The sequence below is a fragment of the Rhineura floridana genome, chromosome 7 (genome assembly GCF_030035675.1).
Source record: "Rhineura floridana isolate rRhiFlo1 chromosome 7, rRhiFlo1.hap2, whole genome shotgun sequence".
NCBI classification, from domain to species: Eukaryota; Metazoa; Chordata; class Lepidosauria; order Squamata; family Rhineuridae; genus Rhineura; species Rhineura floridana.
Genome location: NC_084486.1, coordinates 143032615 through 143056248, shown reverse-complemented (window position 1 = coordinate 143056248; position 23634 = coordinate 143032615). Strand labels below are relative to the sequence as shown.

Sequence of the window (23634 nt, the reverse complement as noted above, 5' to 3'; positions counted from 1 at the left end):
CCCAATGCTATTCTCTGAAAACGACCCAGGAGATAGGATCGGAACCACTGTAAAACAGTTCCTCCGATACCCATCTCACCAAGTCGGCCCAGAAGGATACCATGGTCAATGGTATCAAAAGCCGCCGAGAGATCAAGTAAGAACAACAGGGTCACACTCCCCCTGTCCTTCTCCTGATAAAGGTCATCCATCAGGGCAACCAAGGCTGATTCAGTCCCATAGCCAGGCCAGACTAGAATGGGTCAAGATAATCTGTTTCATCCAAGAGTACTTGCAATTGCTGCGCCACAACCCTCTCAATCGCCTTCCCTAAAAAGGGGGTATTTGCAACAGTGCAGTAGTTGTCACAAACCAATGGATCCAGGGTGGGCTTTTTCAGGAGAGGTCGGATCACCGCCTCTTTCAGGGCAGTCTCTTCCTCCTCCTACAAAATACATTGGCTGGGGCACATGGAACATATAACTTCCAATTTGGATTTTAAGCAAGGCTTTCTGACAGATATATTTTTAAATAACTTTTTAATATATATATTTTTTTAAATTACAGTCCCTGCCTACATATTAAAGACCTTTTACCCTGGCATGGTTAAATGTGCCGCCAGCAGCTATAACAGGAGGGTGTTTCATAGGAGTGCCCTACTTGATAGATTTTGTCCATATGCTGCTTTGGGGGTTGAGCTGGTGGCAGACGTACTCTGAGAGTGCACATTGCACAAGGATTTACAACAATTAATTTATTCACTCCTTATAGGCAGCCACTCTTTGGTGTCCTGTGTATCATTGCTGTTGGCTGATATAATTACTGGGTTAGAGACAAAGCTGCAGAAATTTTAACCCCCACCATGATGAAAGAGTTGTGCAATGTAGTGAAGGCAATAGCATCTGAGTTGTATTCCATGTATTTTAAAACTTGGAAACAAGTGACGTTCATGTTTATAATCTCCGAGTGAGATCAAAATAGGCAGGACAGTTTTGGGTTTAGTTTGGGCCACAATGCTGCATGATCAGGGCCAGCTCCAGGTTTCTGGGTGCCCTTGGGCACAAGCTATCAGGGAGCCCCTTGACTCCTTGCTTTCCTACTCAAGCCACATTCCTCCTCCCTCTGGGTCCCACCCAGGGTCAGCTCCAGGAATGCCGGGGCCCTTGAGCATCAGCTTGCCCTGGGCCCCGGTGCGTGTGTGTGTGCACGTGCATGCACGCATGCACACACGCAGCCCCCCACCTACCTGTCTGCTGTCTTTTACTGTTGCCCTTAACGAAGATGGCGGCCTCGGTTTCCGTAAGGGGATGACGCCTCCGCCACCATCTTTGTTGATGGCACACGTGCATGCTATGCATGCACATCTCTGCCATCAACTAAGATGGCAGCAGGGGCTTCAGTACCTTAGGGAAACCGCGGCCGCCATCTTCATTAAGGGCAATGGTAAAAGACATCAGACAGGTAAGTAGGGAGACGTGGGGGGACGTGGATCATGGAAGGGGAGCGGAGGGGTGGCTGAGGGCCCCCCTGTAGCTCCAGGGGCCGTCGGGCCAGTGCCCAACCTGGCCGCCCTTTAGAACCGGCCCTGGTCCCACCCCTTTAAAGAAAAAAAAATCTTTGACCAATATGACAACCCCATATTGTCAAAGAGAAACAATGCAACATGTTGAACTTTTGAAATGATGAGTGCCATTTCTTCTTCACTCCCACAAATCTGAAATTAACCCTTGGGTCTCTCGACTATTATCTCATTTCACACTTGTTTGGAGATAAAGATGTCATGTTTTTGTGTAAATAAATAATATTTAATACTATAACAACATTGATGAGCTAGATCTGCTGACGGGGTTGGGCCAGAGCCAGTGAGTGACCCCTCTATGCTCCTGGGCCCTTAGCCAGTGCCCTGCCTGACCCACTGCTGGAGCTGGGCCTATTATAGAACACAGCATTAATCCTTACAGGCAAAAGAGACAATGTAGAAACAGCAGTCTCTGGTGACTGCAGGATGGAATGCAGCCTCAGATTTCTTAGGACTAGGTAGATGTTGGAGATCAAAGAATGGCCCCCAGTTTAGCTGCAGCAGGAGTTATCACTGCAGCGCCCGTGAGCAGCAAGCACACATGCCCGCAGAGGCCTTTCCTGGCACTCACAAGGTCTCCTCAGCAGTTCCACTGAAATTGGGCTTGAAAGAAGCATTCTATTGTAGCCAATTGAATACGGTTGTGGCATATACTTGGCTGCAGTGTGTGTGTGGTGCCCACATCAGTCTCTCTGTTTTACATGTATGTGCATGGCCCCAAAAGGTAGGCAGCCCCTCCCCCTACAAGCCACAGCTTCAGGAATTTCCTACGGAAGGACCAAATAAACCATCCCAGTACTGCGGAAACTGCACAAACACAGCGTGGTCACTGGATGGATCCCAGGTCTTGAGCCTACAACTCTCCTGTCCCTCACGCCTGAAACAGTTGACCCCAAGGGCGCCTGCCTCCACTTTGGCCAGTTACCTACTGCACCATAAGCCTCAGCCAGGGCTGGCGCCAAAGGGCAGCCAGGTCGGGCCCTGGCTGAGGGCCCCGCATCCCACAGGGGTCTCTGAAGGGCCTCTCATTAGGGCGGGATAGTAGTGCTCCCCTGCCGCTACTCGCAGCAGGCTCCCTGCTGCAGATTGCAGGGAGGGAGCTTCTAGGCCACCCGCCCATTCGCTCACTCCACCTACCTGTCTCTCCTGTCTCCTCCTGCTGTGCACACTGCACGTGCAGGGCTATCATCAACCAAGATGGCAGCAGAGGCTTCTTTAAGGGCCTGATGCCCCTACCGCCCTCTTGGTTGACGGCAGGCATGGGCGCGCATGCACATAGCACACATGCGTGCCATCAACCAAGACGGCAGCAGAGGCATCAGGCCCTTAGGGAAATCTCTGCCACCGTCTTGGTTGATGGCAGGCTTGAGCCTGCAGAGCAACAGGCCCCAGCATGCCTGGTGCCAGCCTCGGCAACCAGCATTTACCTCAAGGGAGAGGTAGGCAGAGCATGTTGCAGGTGGCAGTCGCGGGCCTGCGCAGCAGTGTGTGTGGGTGCCTGGGAGCTCCCTCCCGTGATCTGCACCACGCATCGCAGAAGGGAGCACTACCTACCCACCCTTATGAAGAGCCCTTCAGGAAGAGGTAGGTGGTATGGGCTTGTGTGTGTGTATGCCATGGCCCGGGGCAGGTTGGTGCCCAAGGGCATGCCTGGTGCTGGCCTTAGCAATCCCACTTTCTCCCAAAGTGTGCCTACTGGGTTATATATAGTTTATATGTGTGTGTGTGGGGGGAGTAACTGTGAATATTAGGTTTAACTTCTTATTTAGGTAGCATTATAAAGACCAGGCACACACGTGGAATTACTTTTAATCCAACAAAGGCTTATTATGATTGCAGTATAAATTATAGATGTTATATTCGATGTAGTCCTAAACCTAACCTGCCTACCTTCCCACACTAAACTAACACACAATAAGACCTCGAATCCCACTCCCTAGATATTGACAGAACAAGCCCCCAAAACCTACTTACTCCCCCAGTCGTTTCTCCCCTATTTAAAAACCTTTCACTTCCCCCTACCTTGCAAACACTCCGGCCAATCACGCTCAACATTCTGTTAACTCTTTTATACCTGAATGTAAATCAACAGCAACATTTTTCCTGTTTAATACAAACATGTAATTTCATCCCAGGTGGCAATAGGAAGCCACATAAAAGGACTTTCACACAAACAGCACTCCCCCATTTGTTGGAAAACACATTTTTGCTGACATGGTTTTAAACTGGAGGTGGGATGAAGTTTCTCAAAAAAAAATATTCTGAGAAGTTCTCACTTTTTTTTTCTTTTCTGGGCTCCCATCAAACTCTTGAAGAATTTCAGCACAGATTCTCTCATACTTGGCAAAATGCCCCCTTTTCTCTGGGTGCAAAAAGGATGGGGAACTTCAGGTGCAACTGTGGATCCAGTTTTATTATTGTTAAATATGTAATGCTATCCACGGAGACAGTTCATAACAATTTAATGGCTATACTTTTGGCGGCCACCCATTTGGAAATAGCAACGTATTGGAAAGGCACAAATGACCCCTCTAGACAGGGGTCGTTGGATGGGGTTTGGGACACTGCAGAACCAGAACATCTGGCATAACACTACAGGTATTTAAGGGAGTATCCAAACACAATCATTTTAATGTAATTCAATTTCCGTTCCTTTGTTTTGTCAGTGCTTGCAAGGAAATTATTTATCCTCCAGTCACTCATACAACCCTAAGTCATGGATATATCCAATAGGGCAGTATTCTATTCTCAAACATTTAACAAATTAAACCAGAACTATCACTAGAAGCTTAAATGATGAAACTGAGGTTATCATACTTTAGACATATAATGAGAAGACATGATTCACTAGAAAAGATAAAAATGCTGGGAAGAACAGAAGGGAGTAGAAGAAGAAGGCCAAACAAGAGATGGATTGATTCCATAAAGGAAGCCACAGACCTGAACTTACAAGAACTGAACAGGGTGGTTTATAACAGATAGTATTGGAGGTCCCCGATTCATAGGGTCGCCATAAGTTGTAATCGACTTGAAGGCACATAACAACAAGAAGTACCTGAATTTTTGTAATTTTTTGCTATGTATTTTGGGAAATCAGAAAAAAAATTAAAAATATTTAATACTGTTGAAGGGAGCCCCTACTTCAGGTGCTTTGAACTAAAACTCCCATCACTGCTGTGCTGGCTGAGGTTCCAGCCCTCCTCTTTTAAGCCCCTTGCCGCCTTTGATCTGCGAATCTGAACTAAAAATATAGCCTCAGTCAGTATTAACCGAGCCAAGGTGATTGTCTGAGATGCTTCTTTCTCCTTCTTCCCCTTCATAATATTTAGCAAAATTTCCTTCCCCCTCCCAGTCCGATTTTGCCACCTGCATATAAGAATGGAGAATTATCAGAGGTCAGTTTTGTTTAACCCTGGTTTAAATGTAAGCAAAGATTAATGCAGAATCAATCTGCGAGAAGCAGAAGATCCACGTAACGAAAATAGCTCGTGAACACAGGTCTTGCATTGGGGTGACTAAATAATAAGGCAGTTTTTAGAACACAAGGTGCAGTTTTGCATAGCATCACAATCCTCCTACAAGTGGCTTGAGAGGCTGGGCTTGGATAAGACCTGTTAACACTGAGTACAGCTGGACCCATGCAGCAGACAGGAGCAGCATTATAGCTGTGTAACTGGGCCTTCCACTTTGTAGTTTTACTCTGAGTCTGCAGAACTATTGTTTTTTTTAAAAAAAATTCAAAATATTTGAGATAGACTGCAAATTTTGCTTTGTAGAAGCATATCGTTGCTTTTTAGAAATGCTAGGATTTTGTTGGCTTGAATTTTTGTAAATTGTGTTGTTTTTATTTGTGTTTGTGTTTTTTATTTGTGTGTAAGCCACCTTGGGGGCCTTTTTGGTCAAAAGGCGGCCTAGAAATAAACCGTAACATAACATAACATAACAAGGGATGTGTGTTTGTCCTGTGCACCTGCGTGTCCTGTATGTGTGAATGGCTATGGGAGTATAGGGTGGCCAAACCCACTGTTTCCATGTACCCCCTGGAGAGTTGGCCAAGGATCAATACAGCTCTTTGGGCCAAAAAAGACTAGCTACCCCTATCTTACATCCTTTGACCACTTGACTGCAGTCCTGCGAGACCCTCTCCCTGCTTGCTGGCCTCTTTCCACCTCACCTGGGACAGTGGGGCCCTGACTGACGGCAGCTATAAAAGCTGCTACTACCTGGAGATGCCAGAGACCATCTTGACTGGGAGGTGTTTTTTAGGCTTTTGTTTGGGCCAGAATTTAATTCTGCTGATCGGTTATCTTGGCTGTTATTGGAATTACTGATGAACCTTATTACGAATTATAAGGGCATTGTTTCAATTTATTGTATATTAACAAGATGGTTTCTTTGACAATGTTTGCCTATTTGAATTTTGTTTTGTATCAGTGAATTATGTAACTTTTTTCATGTTGTGAGCTGCCTTGAGCATAGATTACTATGGAAAGGAAGCATACAAATAATCCATGATGAGGAGGAGGGTTATAAAATCTAATGTCTTTTGGGTTTGCTTATTTACAGTACAAAAAAACAACACTGCTGCCACTCATTGTGCTGGTTGCCCCCACCACATTCCAACTGACAGTCCAGAGCTGAAGAAGCCACTGGCAGCCGCCCTGGAGAAATTTAACTCAGAATGCAGTGATGAATTCTATTATAAAATTGAAACCATAACAGAAGCTACAAGCCAGGTCTGAACTCTGTTGCTACCATTAAATTTCAATGTGATAGATAGATAGATAGATAGATAGATAGATAGATAGATAGATAGATAGATAGATAGATAGATAGATAGATAGATAGATAGATAGATTAATTCTTTTTATCCATAAGATAGCAATCGTGGTCTCTCCACTGGTAAGGGAGGTGGGGAGGGAGGCAGAGGCCACTGCTTAGATCTTTACACGTCAAACCTAGTGCACCCCCCCCCAGCCAGCAAGCATAATCTCTCTCACTTAACCACCTCCCAGACCCAACCCTGCCACCAACTAAGGGACACTCACCCAAGCAAACATTTTCCCGAGATGCAAAAAAGTTAAAATAATGCAAATGCAGCACAGTAGCCAGAGGGGGTGGTGCAGGCCACTTTGTGTGCCAAGTGCAAACATAGTATTCACACGCACACACACACACGTTATCATCTTTCACCTCCACAGTTCTTTATCTCCATTCCGCTGCTGCCTCCTTCTCCTCCTTTATCCATGTTCTTGTCCTCCAGCTCCTTTTTCTCTCCACTCCATTCTTCACCACCACCATCTATTTTTTAAATAATGGTTTTCTCCACTCCACCCCGTCTCACTCTCCACCTCCTCCCTCGTCGCCTCCTACCCACCCACAGAGCATGAGGGTGGAGCGACGCTGCACAGAAGCCCAGTTTGAGGCACATGATTTTCATCCACAAATCAGAGGAGCAGAAGACTTCCCCTGCCTTCCCCCCAAGTAGTGCCCAAAAGTAATGCTGGAAACATTACAATTACTCCACAAAAGTAATAAAATACTCCTCGTTCTATTACAATCAAAATGTAAAGGAATTACCCACTCATTCCTCAAAAAAGTAATGAATTACAAGTAATTCATTACATGTGAGTAATTACTTCCAAGCTCTGTGAACTTCAGTGGCTTTCCCCCAACACTGGATTTTCCCCTCGAATATTCCCTCAAATATATTGGGGTGTTTTGTTTTTTTTACTCACAGCACAGCATAGCAGTAAGCGCTCTCGCTCTCTCTTTCTCACTGCTACCCTCTCTCCACTCAAATAATCCAAGCTTGGAGGAAGCAAGCCTTTAGTAACCAGCCTACAACAGCAGAGGAGGACGAGGACGTGAAGCTCCTTTCCTTTCAAAATATCAACAATTCCTTCAAAAACTTTTATATTTTCTTTCAAAATATCAATAATTCCTTTCAAAATATTGATATTAATATTGAGAAATTTGGGGAAGAAAAAAATCCGATTGACAGAAGTAACACACAGCAGACTTGAATCTATACTGCCTGTTAGGTTGATGAAATGCTTTCAAAGCAGGACTAGCCAATGGATCCAATTGTGTGGTATAGTGGTTAGAGTTTTGGACTAGGACCTGGGAGACCAGGGTTTAAATCCCCATTCAGCCATGATGTTTGCTGGGTGACCTTGGGGCAGTCACTGCCTCTCAGCCTAAACTACCTCACAGGATTGTTGTGGGAATTAAATTAGGAGGGGGAGAACCATGTATGCCACCTTGAGTTCCTTGGAGAAAAGGGATATAAATGCAATAAAATAAATAAATATTGTCTATACTGCTGTTCTTCAGCCTTGGGTCCCCAGATGTTGTCGGACTACAACTCCCATCAACCCCAGCCAGCTTAGCCAATGGCCAAGGATGATGGGAGTTGTAGTCCATCAGGGGACTCAAGGCTGAAGAACAGTGGCCTACGCTGACGGTGGCTCTCCAGGGTTTGAGGCTGGAGTTTCTCTCAGCCCTACTTGGGAATGCTGAGAGCTTCTGAATGCTAAGCAGATGCTCCACTACTGAGCTACAACCCTTGCCTGCATTTATTCTATTGAAATCTTTAAACCAACCCCATCAGATAAGACGATTTCATTCACTCATTCATTTTATTCCATTCCATTTCATTGCTTCCCATGACGCATCCCAAAGCGATTTACAATATAATATATATATAAAAACAGTTAAAACAGTTGCAAAAACAAAAACAATTGAAACAATATAAATGTAAAAATAGTTTAAATAGCAAAAACATAAAATCAGTTCAAATCCAAGACAGATACCAATTGGGATAAAGATTTTAGAAAGCTTGGTGAAAAAGGAACGCCTTTAGCAGGCGCCAAAAAGACAACAAAGATGGAGCTTCTCTAATATGTAGTGCGGGAAGCATTGTGTGGAATGGACCTCCTGATAGGATGGAATCTGCCGGATTCCCTATTCTGCAGAGTGCATTGGGTATGTAGGGGTTGTGGCAATCTTTTACATATTAGTTATTATTGTCCCTATATCATGGATGTGGGGCTAAGGCAGAGAAAAGGTGGCTTGTGCAAGGCCACTTAGTCCTCATCTGCACTACACATTTAAAGCACTATGATACCACTTCAACAGACATAACATCCCCCAAAGAATCCTGGGAACTGTAGTTTGTTAAGGGTGCTAAGAAGAGGGATTGATTGTTAAACCACACTGGGAATTGTGCCACTCTGAGGGGAATAGGTGTCTCCTCACAACTTTCAGTAAAGGTGTGTGAGCCCGTTTGAACACATGCATGGCACACCTGCTCCATTCCTGCCAGGTTCACTAGCTAATTTGCATTACACTGTTTCAAGTTCCACACTGAGCCTGTTATAATCAAAATTAAAACCAAGCTGCTAGTCTTCTTTCTCCTCAAATTTCAGGTTGTGGCTGGAATAATGTACCGAGTATTGTTCAAAATTAAGGAGACAAATTGCTCCAGGGCTGAGTCCCCAAAACTGAGTGAAGACTGCCATGCTGTAGAAGGCGGCGTAAGTTACCGGGAGTAATTCCAGGATTCATATTTTAAGATCCAGATCTTAAATTTGGATTCTTGTATGTGTGTTTATGGAGGGATGGAATATTGCAAATCCATGTAATTATTTGTATTCTCACTGTTTGAGAAGTTCATTCTTGATTTACTTTGACGTAAACTTCTTTAGTTCCCTGGTTAAATCTGAGTGCTAGTAATATTTAACTCCGTTAAGTTTTGTTGCCTTAATTTGTGTTTATTTCTTGCCTTAACTTGTTGAATTCATCTTCTTCTTCTTCACAAAACCAATGCCCCACACAACTGATTACAAATAAAAGGGCTGTTTGTGTTTTCCTTTGTCCCCTATGCAAATAGGGAAATTCCACATGTTTTCATGACAGAGCTTCAATAATTTGCCATGTTTTGTTTTGCATGATGAGTCTGATCCATTTTGTTTTGGCCACAGACATTGTTGACCTGCAATGCATCTATTTATGAGAGACCTTGGATGTCAGAAATCCATCCTAAAGTGAAATGCAGCAAGGAACTTCCAAAGGTATGAAAATCCATGTCTCTCCCACCCCACATCACACACTCCCTAAAGCACAGGACATTATCAGCTACATGTAATTGGAGAAAGATCAGTCAACTTCCCAAGGAGCAGTAATCAAACTCGGTTATAAATTTAAGAGTTTTTGGTAGTATATAATCAAGAAAGACATCTTGGTTGAACAGATACTCAGTGTTTTGTTTCACTTAACAAAATTTATATATAGCTCAATCAACAACAGCCTCTCAGTAGTTTATATAAAGCAATATAAAATACTCATTTTTAAAGAAACCTATGAACTATAAAAATTATAATAAAGGTATATTTATTATTATTTATTTATTTATTATTATTTATTAAACTTTTATACCGCCTGACTAGCAATAGCTCTCTGGGCGGTGAACACAGGAAATACAATAAAATACACAATATAATACAGTAAGAACATATAAAATAAGAACAATCTAAAAACAGTACAACAGATATGAAAATCAGGTTAACTTAAATTAAAATGCTTTGGAAAAGAGGAAGGTTTTAAACTGGCGCCGAAAGGATAACAATGTCGGCGCCAGGCGCACCTCCTCGAGCAGACTGTTCCACAGTTCGGGGGCCACCACTGAGAAGGCCCTAGATCTTGTCACTATCCTCCAGGCTTCTCTATGAGTCGGAACCCGGAGGAGGGCCTTCGTAGCAGAACGTAATGTACGGGCCGGTTCATATTGGGAGAGGCATTCCAACAGGTATCATGGTCCCGTGCCGTATAAGGCTTTATAGTATAGACTAACATGTCTGTCAAACGGTTCCACTAACGGATTATTGTACATTATGTTAATTGTATCTTTCCTGACATACGTTTTGTCTGCATTATGAGTTTACCACAGTCTGGCATTGATTTGAAGTTCTTTTAATCAGCATCTGCCCTGCAGCATCTACACACAGGGTGGGAAACCTCAGGGTCGGGGCTCAAATCCAGCCCTCTAGGCCTTTCTGTCTAGCCCTCAGAACTCTTTCTAAGCCACACCCCCTTTCCCCAGGCCACACCCCTTACTGGCCCTGCTTTGGGCCTCAAATGTTTTTCCCTGCATGAAAAATGTCCCTGAAACTCTGTGAATGCCTCTTGCTTGCCTGAATGGAGGACAGAGAGGGACGTGTGAGTGTTTGCAGAAACTAGCTTACTGTACAAAGGCAACATTTATATTAGTTGCTCCACCCACTTTTGTCTTTGGCCCCACCCACTCCTGGAATGTAGCCCCGGAAGGTTGCCCAGAAAGGAATGTAGCCCTTGGGATGAAAAACGTTTCCCCATTCTTGACCTAAATGGAAAAGCTTTGAGAATCCCTGTAGGTGTCACTGAAAGCTGTGTTTGCATCAGTCAATTTACCATCATCATCATAGTCATAGTTTCTTATTTATTAAGCACCTAGTATGCACTTTGACAGTGGAGACTGGTGACTCTGATATCAGTGGGGCAGTGAACCTGCTCCGGATTTTAGTCCAAACTTTCAAAGAGCTGTCCAAGGTGCGCACCGGGTGCTCCTGATGCTCAGCACCTTGGACAGGCTCTTGAAAGTCTGGAGTAAAACCCGGAGTGGATTCAGTGCCCTGCTGACATCGGAGCCACCAGCTTCCATGGCAGTTAGATGCTGTGCAAATGTAGAAAAACCCCTGTTCCAAGCAGGCTCACAGTCTGAAGAAGACAAAAGGGGAGGAGTTGGTGGGAAAGCTATCTCTTTTCTGAAGAGACAAACGTTCCTTGTATAACTGAACAGTTACACATTTCTGAGATTGATTAGCCACAAGATTCCCAATGAGTTTTGTTTGTAGGCTGAGAGACAGTGGCTGGCCCAAACTCACCCAGCAGGTTTGGAAGAAACAAGTCCACAGAGTGATGATATATAGAATACCATTTATGTGAGAGAATAGCATTTCTCCTGAAGAAATATCTCCTGGTACAGATATTTTGCATGAGAGACTATCTATAGTCTGATGATCTCCATCTCCATCAGACCATTAGATCTGATCCAAGTGTTTCAATTTCAACCTATAATAATTATCTGGCTATGGCTAGGGACAGATTGTGGAAAACCAACTGGAACCAAATCTAATCAAGGCAGCAGTAATCTTGACTGATGGGTAGGAAATAGAAGCATAAACAGATTATAAAGAGATTAAAGACATAGTTATAGAAAAGTGGGAAATAACAGACATGAATAGTAGGTTACATGAGTTGGCCAACTCCAAGGTATGATTGAGAAGAGATCCTGACCCTCCTCTGTGTGGCAACCTTTCAAGTACTTGAAGAGTGCTATCATATCTCCCCTCAGTCTTCTCTTCTCAAGGCTAAACACGCCCAGTACTTTCAGTCTCTCCTCACAGGGCTTTGTACAGACAACAAAGGCAGTATTGGGGCATGTCCTTTGCCAGTTTTGGAACTAACCCCCCCCCCAAGTCTCTAGAGAACTAGGCAATCTGGGCACATCTATGCTGCAAACTTATGCCAGTCTAATAGTCACCATGACTTCTCCCAAAGAATCCCGGAAACTGTAGCTTAGTGAGTATTCTGAGAATTCTGTTGGAGGATCCTCATCTCCACTCATAGAACTGCAGTTCAATTAGTCCCTCCCTGGGCTAAGGGAATGAATTTAAACCAGTGGTAAGTCTGCAGTATAGATATGGCCTCAAAGACCTGAATAATGTTTGGAAGGTTCATTATCTGGGGTTGTGGGTGGGGGACTGATTTGTGGATTAAGCCCAGTCTGAATGCCAGTTTTCAATTTATAGTTCACTCTAGTTATGCATAATTCTTGCATGTTATGACCCTCAGAGAAGGGGTGATCTAAATAAATATTATTATGATGGCTTTTCAGTTTTATAGGAGACCTCCGGGTTTTACCCCTTTCCGAAGTCCTCAACTGGCAGGCATATCCAACAGCAAAAACATACCTGGAGATGGATTGGTTCATGTTCATTGTCCAGGCCATGGCCACAGACGAGGACGAGGCCATGGCCACGGCCACGCCCACAAACATGGTAACAAAAAACAAAAAAATAAGTCTTCTAAGGAATCTGATGAAGACAAAACCTCCCTTATACCACTTCCTGAAATCCCAGATCAACCACCCACTTCAGACCCTCTTCTACAAGATGGAAGGAGAGATCCTAATGAAGATCTCCTATCACCACAAGACAGCACTGTGGGTTTATTTTCTTTATTTGATCCACTACCGGATATCCCAGAACCACCTGCTCCGCAGTGTCCAGGAAAACCATGGAAACCTATTGCAGCTCCCACAACAACCCTTGAAGATCCTAGTCATGATTTTACACTTGAAGATCTTTTACCACCCCATGATGGAGATGCAGCTGAACCTCATGAAACAACTTCTGCTCCCAACCAGCGGTCCTCTGGAGATTTTGATCTTGCAGATGTTCTGGCCTAATTAAAAAACTGATTTTGTTATTTCTTCAGAAAACTCGTAAAATCCTGCAGCAGTTGAGGTGAAAAACTTACAAGCTTTAGGGCTGTGTACAAACATAACATTAAAACAGGAATAACAGCAGATTCTTTCCTCCCAGGGTCAGCCTGGGTCCCCTCTCCCCTTTTTGCAATGTAATTGGCAGATGTGCAAAGCAAAAATGTAAACACTGAGTCAGCAATCTTGCCTCTTTCCCCACATGCTTCAGGCGAGCTGCCTACTTTTTTATTTTTAAAAGTACAGCATGTGACTTTATTTATTTAAGCATTTTTCATCTTCCTTTCTTTATATAGGGAAAAAAGCAAAAGCAAATTTTAAGAATGATCAAAGTGCTCCAAGAATGTGAGAAAGATAGGTTCAGAACATTACAGGTGCCAGCCTATCTGCAATGCACAGCTGGCTTCTGCAGCAATCTTGCAAAACCAGAATCATCTCTGTACCTGTCCCTGACAAGAAAACCATTTGTTTGAACAGAACATGCTGCTTCGTTCCTAGAGTGGCCTGGCTGCTCTAATAATGTTATGTTTGTCTGCAGTCTTGGTTAGCCAGTAATAATTTCAACTATGATCTAGCTTCTTGCACCTGCTTGTTTCCCACTCCACCCCTGAAACACTGGAAGTAAATTAACTGAAGTCAGTAGAATATTCAAGCATTGAAACAGTAGAAATGAAAACAATGTAGTCCACTCTGTCTGTTAAATCTGGTGTAATGTAGTACATTTGGTGATTTGGCTGTACTCTCTTCCTTGGCTATAGCAAATAATAAAACAAGCATCAAAACACTGAACTACTAAATATACTTTCTTGTTTACCAAGTCTTCAAAGACCTTCCTAATACATTTCCAACAATTACAGTTGCCCCAAATGCTTCTGGGCTCCAGAGTCAGAGCATACACATAGTGTACATACAAAAGTGAGGAATCTCTCCAAATTAAGGTGCCCCTTACTTCATGACCCGCATACACTGATATCTTGATTTTTTCACATATAGGTTGGCTATGAAATCCAACATGATAGCACTGTGTCCTAGAGGTGCAGACAGGCAGTGTGTACATCATCAGTTAGTGATAACCATGTGACACCATGCAGCCCACACCACATCCTATGATCTGGTCACCTGTTTGTAATTTCTCTTTCCACATGATACTTTGTAGCAATGGCAGCCCCACTGATATGAAGCCACCAAATGCCATTGTGTTATGCATCTGGGGTGGGGAACCTTTTTCAGCTCAAGGGCCACATTTCCTTATGGGGAACCTTCTGGGGGCCACATGTCAGTGGTGGGTAGGGCTAGAGGCAAAAGTGTGTGGAGCAATGGATGTGACTCTTACCTTTGTACAATATAAAAAATTGTTTATTTATTTATTAACTTTATATCCTGCCCTTCCTCTCAGAGGGAGGCAATGGTAAACCCTCTGAATGCCACTTACCATGAAAACCCTATTCATAGGGTAGCCATAAGTTGGAATCGACTTGAAGGCAGTCCATTTCCATTCCTCCCAGAAGCAGCCCAGGCTGGCAAACAAAAACACTAAAAACACTCTAAAACATATTCAATCAAAACATCTTTAAAAATCTTTTCAAAAAACACAGCTTTAAGAACACCTTAAAAAACAGTTCCAACGCAGACGCAGACTGGGATAAGGTCTCTACTTAAAAGGCTTGTTGAAAGAGGAAGGTCTTCAGTAGCCGCCGAAGAGATAACAGAGATGGCACCTATCTGATATTTAAGGGGAGGGGATTCCAAAGGGTAGGTGCCACAACACTAAAGGTCTGCTTCCTATACTGGGGTGTTATTTGCAGGAGGCCCTCACCTGCAGAGGTTTATACACACTCCATCCAGGCAGGCAAGAGGCTTTTCCAGGATATACCAGGCAGAGGAAAACAAGGAGCAGGACTGGATTGTGGGGAGGTATGACCTAGGAAGAGTCCTGAGGCCATATAGAGAGGCGGCCTGAAGGCCACATTTCCCCTCTAGGCCTGTGGTTTCCCCATTAGTACAGATCAGGGATTCTAAAACAGAACTCTAAAGCTGGCCAGCTAGAAAGACCTGGTCAAAGGCAACCAATTAATACTCATATTTTACAGATGAGAAACACTGAAATCGAGAGCTAAAGAGATTAACACAAAGCCAACCGCATAGGTTTTGTATTCTGGGTAGATAGCGGTTGGACTAGCCTAGGACATGGGACAGTGGTGTTTTTGTAGTTGTTTTGAAATGTATTGTGCTGAGTTTTTTTTAATCTATATTTGATCGCTGGTGCTTGTGCCTTAAATATAATGCAAACTACAAGGCTCGCTCTCTCTCTCTCTCTCTCTCTCACACACACACACACACCCCAATTTTCTGATTTAGCTGCCAGTCTTCTTCCTTGCCTCCTCCCACCCTTCAGAGACTGTGCATTTTTTCCCAGCGTAGTTATGTCCTATCAACATTTTATGCAGCAGATTATACCTCCTCCTTTCTCCTGCATGACAGTTGGCTGAGAGATAGGGGTGTTATCCTTGCACTGCCAGAAAATAAAACAGCCACCCAGCCATACAGATTGCTGTTACTTTTATCATCTACCTGCCACACCCACCCACAACACTGTTCATTTTTTGGCGGCTTCTAACAAGCTAGTGTTCCTTCCGTTTGGCCATTAGATGGCGCTGTATTCTGAACTTCTAGGAATCTCCTTTTCTGTTTCCAATATCGTTCAGTCCTGTCTGTGCCTACTTGCAGGAAAGGGCTTATGCAGATAATGACTAGTTTGGCCTTTAGTGACAGGCAAAAGACATTTTCATATATGCCTAAAATTAACAGCCAGTATCTCACTTGCAACACACAGCGGAGAGTTCAGCTCCCTTGGGAGGAAGGGAGATTCAGAAATGCAATAATAAATAAATAAAACAGAGAAACGGAGAACTGGAAACAGCCAAATGCCACCCCACCTCCACCCCCGCAACTCTATAGCTGCCTAGTATGGCTGGCCTTGCCAGTTTATTGACAAAGCATCAAATTCCAGACCTGCAAGTCATTTTATGAAATGAAAACCTGACAAAAGATCCTGCACCAGCAAAATTATCTTCTGTAAATTAGGAGAGATGGGAATACGCTCAGAAGCCTGAGCTCAGCTTGCTTGCTTGCTTACTTAGTAACTTATTTATTTATTTATTTATTTATTGCACTTGTATACCGCCCCATAGCCGAAGCTCTCTGGGCGGTTTACAGCAATCAAAAACATTAAAACAAATATACAATTTAAAACACATATTTTAAAAACAATTTAAAACACAATTTTAAAATTTAAAACAATATAAAAACAATTTAAAACACCTGCTAAAATGCCTGGGAGAAGAGGAAAGTCTTGACCTGGCGCAGAAAAGATAACAGTGTTGGCGTCAGGCGCACCTTGAAACCTTCAGCTTCAGACCTTCAAAGCAAATAATGGCCTCTGGATCTTCAAGGGAGGACATAAACAGGTGTTGGTTTAAAAGGGAACAGAGAAAATAAGAGGGAGGGACTGTGTTGAATCAAACTTCATGGCACCCTCTTTTCTGAAGTACATGCTCAGTTCTGCAGGTCCAGCTCCACCGCTAGGCAAAGTGAGGAGGGTGGCTCAGGCAGCAGATGGGAGACAGCAGCAGCTGCCCCCAACAGCCCAGTGACCCCTAAGCTGCTCTGTGCCCTCTAAGCTAACTTGCTTCGCTCAATGAAGAATGGCCCATGGCCCGTCTTGGTGTAAGATTCGACTGCCACTCCAGTTGAATTCTGGACTTGGAAGGAAAGGGGCTCATCTTGTTTGGGGAAGGGCTGTGTCTCAGTGGTAGAACATCCGCTTTCCATGCAGAGAGTTCAGGATGCATCTCCAAAATGTGGGACACGGCACGGACAGTGATTTACTTGGAAGAAGGACCAGAAAATTGGGACTGTCCCTACAAAACAGAGGAAGGTGGAGTGTAAGGGGAAGGGCCAGAGCCCAGTGGTAGAACATCTACTCTGCACACAGAAGGTCCCAGATTCAATCTCTTGCATCTCCAGGTAGGGCTGACTCAGTATACAGCAACTTCCTATGTTCCTATGCCATTCTCACCATTGCCTACAATCAATTCTACAATTCTGAAAACCAGTTGCCGGAAGCCTCAGGAGGGGAGAGTGTTCTTGCACTCGGGTCCTGCTTGCGGGCTTCCCCCAGGCACCTGGTTGGCCACTGTGAGAAGAGGATGCTGGACTAGATGGGCCACTGGCCTGATCCAGCAGGCTCTTCTTATGTTCTTAAGCATTCTCAGAGAAGCCATTGTAAGGACATATAGGAGCAGACACTTTCTCCCTATATTGCTAAACCCATACTTGGGAGATGCTACGGATAGGATACAAATTTGATTCAGTTCACATCTTGTTGGAAGTCGCAGAAGGGGAGGATACTCTTGTGCTCAGCTTCTGCCTGCCACAGGCATCTGGTCGGCCACTGTGAGAACAGGAAGCTGGTGTTGCATGCCTCCCCAATCTCCAAGCGGTGAGATTCCAGGGGTCCCTGCGCTCGTCCCGGGTTTGGTTTCCTTTGGGAAGAAGGTCAGCAGAGACTGTGGTGTCTTTATGAAATATGGTTTATTTATTTACACACATTCCACCCTGAGCTTAGGATGGAGGGGTTCAAGGCATCAGCAGTCCAATATCCAGCTTTTCCATCAGTGTTACAGGAGGCATCCTATAGCCATGATGCAGAGAGTCAGCCTCTCTGCTGCCTCCAGTTCCCAGGCATTCTCTAGACACAACTAAAAACACAAACCTCTCCTAGGCTCCAGGGGGCGGGGGGCTTCTCCTGAAGAGTTTCAATAACAAAAGGATCTTCCTGGCCCATTCACCAGTTGTTGGGCACCTGCTAGACCCATTACAAACCTGGCCACTCTTTGTTTAACAAAAGAAACTAATCTGACCAGCAGAGCGAGTTGTCCACTCCAAGGCACAGGATTCCAAATTAGAGGCTGGAAGGGGACCCACAGGAATCATCCATTCCAACCCCAAACTCACAACACTGGATTAGATGGGCCATTAGCCTGATCCAAAAGGCCTCTTCCTCTGTTCTTCTGTTCTTAAAGCTGAATCTATCAAATTTGCACTTTCTGAAATAACATGAGAACCAAACATCCTTCTAAATGTGTAATCCAAATTTTGCAGAGCAGTTCTCTAACCAATGTTTACAAAAATGCAGATATTAAGGGAAAGTGTGCATATAAGCACATATGCTACATTAGTCATAACTGCATACAAAAATGTGCTTATAAGGAGAAATTTGCATGAAAGTGCTGAAGAATCACAAACTGATGCAGAAATCTGAAGAACTGAATATAAGACTGGAAAATTAGAAACTGAGAGATATGAGGGCAGCTGCCCCATGTGGTGAGCCAATGAACCGCAGGTGGCAGCTTCTCAGGCCCTGAACTGACTCCACCCATCAAGCTGGCCATTGGTTCTTCTCAGACAGGAAGGAGTATAAAAGGACATCCTGTTGCAATTGAGCCTTGCCTGAGTAAGAAGGTATTCCTGACCTTTAGTGTGTCCTTGGTTATTTGTTTGTTCCGACTTTCTCCTTGATTCTGCTGCGCTATTTGGTTGCTCAGCTAGCGGCCACATACACTGCCAGAGAAAGAGGAAATGCACCATTAAAAAAAAGACACAGGTTTGCATAAAAACTGCATTTGCTAATTTATATGTCTAGCTGCAAATGTGTGGTGTAGTGGTTAAGGTGTTGGACTACAACCTGGGAGACCAGGGTTCGACTCCCCACATAGCCATGAAGCTTGCTGGGTGACCTTGGGCCAGTCACTGCCTCTCAGCCTCATGAAAACCCTATTCACAGGGTCGCCAGAAGTCGGAATCGACCTGAAGGCAGTACATTTACATTCAGTTGCAAATTTACATTAGCTGTAACTTTAGTTGAAATACAATATATAATGAAGAAGACTTGGCCAGGTGACCTGTATGCCTACTCAGTCTGCTGCCCAGGTGCTGATGGATGACTTCAAGCCCCCCCCCTTCTGGTTCTTTATCCTTAAACTGGACTTGAACTGGACAACCCTTTAAATAGAAGATGGTCTTCTGGAAAGTAGAGTGCACTGCCACCTTACTCTGTGTATTTATGAAATTTTATGCCAACCAATAACAGAAAGTTCTCTGGGCAGGTTATGTTAAATAAGTTTTTTAAAAAACTGGTATACAAAGGAAAACATAAAACAATGAAAGGGAATTACATAAATACATTAAAACAGAACTCACTGCACCCCCAATATTAAAAACAGAATTAAAAAAACAGAATGAGCCGCTTAAGTTATTTAAAAGGCCTGGGTGGACAAAAAAGTTTTTACCTGGTGCTGAAAAGTTCTTGCTCTTTCACCCCAATTTTTATATATTTATTTAGCAAAATTTATAGTCTACTTAATCAAAAACTTGTTTCTAAGCAGTTTACAAAGAAAGGGGATCCCAGGGAATGCAGTAATTATCGAACGGCAGTAATTATCGAAGGCACCAAAGGCTTCTGAGGAAGCTTAGCAGTCATGGAATAAGAGGAGAGGTCCTCTTGTGGATAAGGAATTGGTTAAGAAGCAGAAAGCAGAGAGTAGGAATAAACGGACAGTTCTCCCAATGGAGGGCTGTAGAAAGTGGAGTCCCTCAAGGATCGGTATTGGGACCTGTACTTTTCAACTTGTTCATTAATGCCCTAGAATTAGGAGTGAGCAGTGAAGTGGCCAAGTTTGCTGATGACACTAAATTGTTCAGCGTTGTTAAAACAAAAAGGGATTGCGAAGAGCTCCAAAAAGACCTCTCCAAACTGAGTGAATGGGCAGAAAAATGGCAAATGCAATTCAATATAAACAAGTGTAAAATTATGCATATTGGAGCAAAAAATCTGAATTTCACATATACGCTCATGGGGTCTGAACTGGCGGTGACCGACCAGGAGAGAGACCTCGGGGTTGTAGTGGACAGCACGATGAAAATGTCGACCCAGTGTGCGGCAGCTGTGAAAAAGGCAAATTCCATGCTAGCAATAATTAGGAAAGGTATTGAAAATAAAACAGCCGATATCATAATGCCGTTGTATAAATCTATGGTGCGGCCGCATTTGGAATACTGTGTACAGTTCTGGTCGCCTCATCTCAAAAAGGATATTATAGAGTTGGAAAAGGTTCAGAAGAGGGCAACCAGAATGATCAAGGGGATGGAGCGACTCCCTTACGAGGAAAGTTGCAGCATTTGGGGCTTTTTAGTTAGAGAAAAGGCGGGTCAGAGGAGACATGATAGAAGTGTATAAAATTATGCATGGCATTGACAAAGTGGATAGAGAAAAGTTCTTCTCCCTCTCTCATAATACTAGAACTCGTGGACATTCAAAGAAGCTGAATGTTGGAAGATTCAGGACAGACAAAAGGAAGTACTTCTTTACTCAGTGCATAGTTAAACTATGGAATTTGCTCCCACAAGATGCAGTAATGGCCACCAGCTTGGACGGCTTTAAAAGAAGATTAGACAAATTCATGGAGGACAGGGCTATCAATGGCTACTAGCCATGATGGCTGTGCTCTGCCACCCTAGTCAGAGGCAGCATGCTTCTGAAAACCAGTTGCCGGAAGCCTCAGGAGGGGAGAGTGTTCTTGCACTCGGGTCCTGCTTGCGGGCTTCCCCCAGGCACCTGGTTGGCCACTGAGAGAACAGGATGCTGGACTAGATGGGCCACTGGCCTGATCCAGCAGGCTCTTCTTATGTTCTTATGTTCTTATGAACTATTGCCTTAATATCCCATGCAATTAAAGTAATGCTCAAGATCCTACAACAAAGGCTCTTACCATATATGGAGCGAGAAATGCCAGATGTCCAAGCTGGATTTAGAAAGGGAAGAGGCACCAGAGATCATATCGCAAACATACATGGGATAATGGAACGGAGCAAGGAATTTCAAAAGAAAATCCCCTGTGCTGTATAGATTACAGCACAGCCTTTGACTGTGTAGATCATGAAAAACTATGGAATGCTTTAAAAGAAATTGGGGTGCCACAGCATCTGATTGTGCTGATGTGCAACCTATACTCTGGACAAGAGGCTACTGTAAGGACAGAATACGGAGAAACTGATTGGTTCCCAATCGGAAAGGGTGTGAGACAGGGGTGTATTTTATCACCTTATTTAATCTATACACAGAACATATCCTATGGAAAGCAGGATTGGACCAAGAAGAAGGAGGTGTGAAAATTGGAGGGAGAAATATCAATAATTTAAGATATGCAGACGATACCATACTACTAGCAGAAACCAGTAATGATTTAAAACGAATGCTGATGAAAGTTAAAGAGGAAAGCACAAAAGCAGGACTACAGCTGAACGTCAAAAAGACTAAAGTAATGACAACAGAAGATTTATGTTACTTTACAGTTGACAATGAGGACATTGAACTTGTCAAGGATTATCAATATCTTGGCACAATCATTAACCAAAATGGAGACAATAGTCAAGAAATCAGAAGAAGGCTAGGACTGGGGAGGGCAGCTGTGAAAGAACTAGAAAAGGTCCTCAAATGTAAAGATGTATCACTGAACACTAAAGTCAGGATCATTCAGACCATGGTATTTCCGATCTCTATGTATGGATGTGAAAGTTGGACAGTGAAAAAAGCTGATAAGAGAAAAATCAACTCCTTTGAAATGTGGTGTTGGAGAAGAGCTTTGCGGATACCATGGACTGCAAAAAAGACAAATAATTGGGTGTTAGAACAAATGAAACCAGAACTATCACTAGAAGCTAAAATGATGAAACTGAGGTTATCATACTTTGGACACATCATGAGAAGACATGATTCACTAGAAAAGACAATAATGCTTGGAAAAACAGCAGGAAGTAGAAAAAGAGGAAGGCCAAACAAGAGATGGATTGATTCCATAAAGGAAGCCACAGACCTGACCTTACAAGATCTGAACAGGGTGGTTCACGACAGATGCTATTGGAGGTCACTGATTCATAGGGTTGCCATAAATCGTAGTCGACTTGGAGGCACATAACAACAACAAGCAGTTTACATAGAATGGTATAAAATGTTCACTCAAAAATGGCAATAAAAGCAGACTTTGAGTTTGTTTCTCAACTTTGCTGCTAGCTGGCTTCTCCTGCAGCACCTAGTTCTGATGCCTCAGAGGGGGCATACAAGATGACTTAGTCCAATGTTAGTTACTCCTTTTATCCTTTGCACACCCCATCACATTCAGACAGGGCGATAAAAGGTTGCATTTTCCCACCCTTTCAATAGAAGTACATATAAGGTGTTCATTGTTCCCAATTAATTAATTGTACTGTACAAAGTTAGGATTTCTCTACCTCCTGCAAAGGGGAGAGAGAGAGAGAGAGAGAGAGAGAGAGAGAGCGCTATTGTATGAGTTGCAAGGCAATTATTTTAACTGCTATTGAGCAGGCTATTCTGATTTTATAAGGGTCAGTTCCAGATACAAAACACATCCTGGTGTATCTGAATAGCTCCCAAGAAGCTGCCCCATGCTCTCTCCAAAATGATGCTTTTTAAAAGCAGCATCCCAGACAGATTTCTTCTGCAAGGGGTTGCTGTTATTAAAGACCTGAACAAAACAACGCTTTTCACCCCTGTCTCCCCAAAAATCAAGTCACTGGCTGATCCTCTGCATTTCTACAAGAGCTCAAAGAACACTTCACTGTCGAAGGCAATCTTACTCTAGAAAAGAAAAATGCTTGGGCAATGCAGAAGATCGAGACAGTGAGCTAACAAGGGAGTTCAAGGATGAGGAACAAAGGGCATCTTTTTGGCTCACCCAGCCCAATGAGGGCAATTTTTTAATACATTCAGAAAAAATCTATTCAGGTTACTACTCAAGAATTTTCAGAGAGAAACAGACTAGGAGGAATTAAACACTTTGCTGAATGTCAGAGAGCTCAGCCTATCCAGGATTATAAAGTTTTCCTTCATAAAGGAATAGGAACAAACTAGAAAAAAAACAAAAGCACTCTGGTTGAGCAAAGGTTCAGCTGTTGGGCATCTGATGTAATAATTAAAACCATGCATCTGAGTAGGTACAGAGTGGTTCCTCTCAGCACTGACCAACCCTAAAATCTAGGGAGCTGAGCGGGGACTTGAACCTGGGGCTCCCCAGTACTTTCGATTTAACTAATAACTTCTTCAGATTGGAACCCTGGGCTCTCCCTGCTTTTAATTAACAATATTATGATAATGTTATTTGTTATTTAATTTAATTTTTGTAAATTATATTGTTTTTATTGTATTTTTATTGTATTTTATACCTGTGTTTATTTTTCTTTGTAAGCCGCCTTGAGGGCCTTTGGCCGAAAGGCGGGGTATAAATAAATTTTAATAATAATAATAATAATAATAATAATAATAATAATAATAATAATAATAATAATAAAAACCTCCAGCCCTGCAGCCAGGATGGGGCAAAAGGGTGCACAGGCCCCCCCTCAAGCTGTGCTTCCCCCCCCCGATTTTTGGGGGGAAATTGACATTTTAATTTCTGAC

At 43.4% G+C, this 23634-nt stretch overlaps 1 protein-coding gene across 2 annotated transcripts in view; it reads left to right on the top strand.

Moving 5' to 3' along the window:
• The window catches only part of KNG1 (kininogen 1), a 52630-nt gene extending 38741 nt beyond the window's left edge, over positions 1–13889 (top strand). For both annotated transcript variants that reach the window (XM_061637418.1, XM_061637417.1), the window contains 4 exons: positions 6125–6294; positions 8989–9096; positions 9544–9633; positions 12495–13889. In XM_061637418.1, the coding sequence (XP_061493402.1) occupies positions 6125–6294; positions 8989–9096; positions 9544–9633; positions 12495–13067 (941 nt within the window). In that variant the 3' untranslated portion in view covers positions 13068–13889. The remainder of the gene's footprint in view (positions 1–6124; positions 6295–8988; positions 9097–9543; positions 9634–12494) is intronic.
• The last annotated feature ends 9745 nt before the right edge of the window (positions 13890–23634 follow it).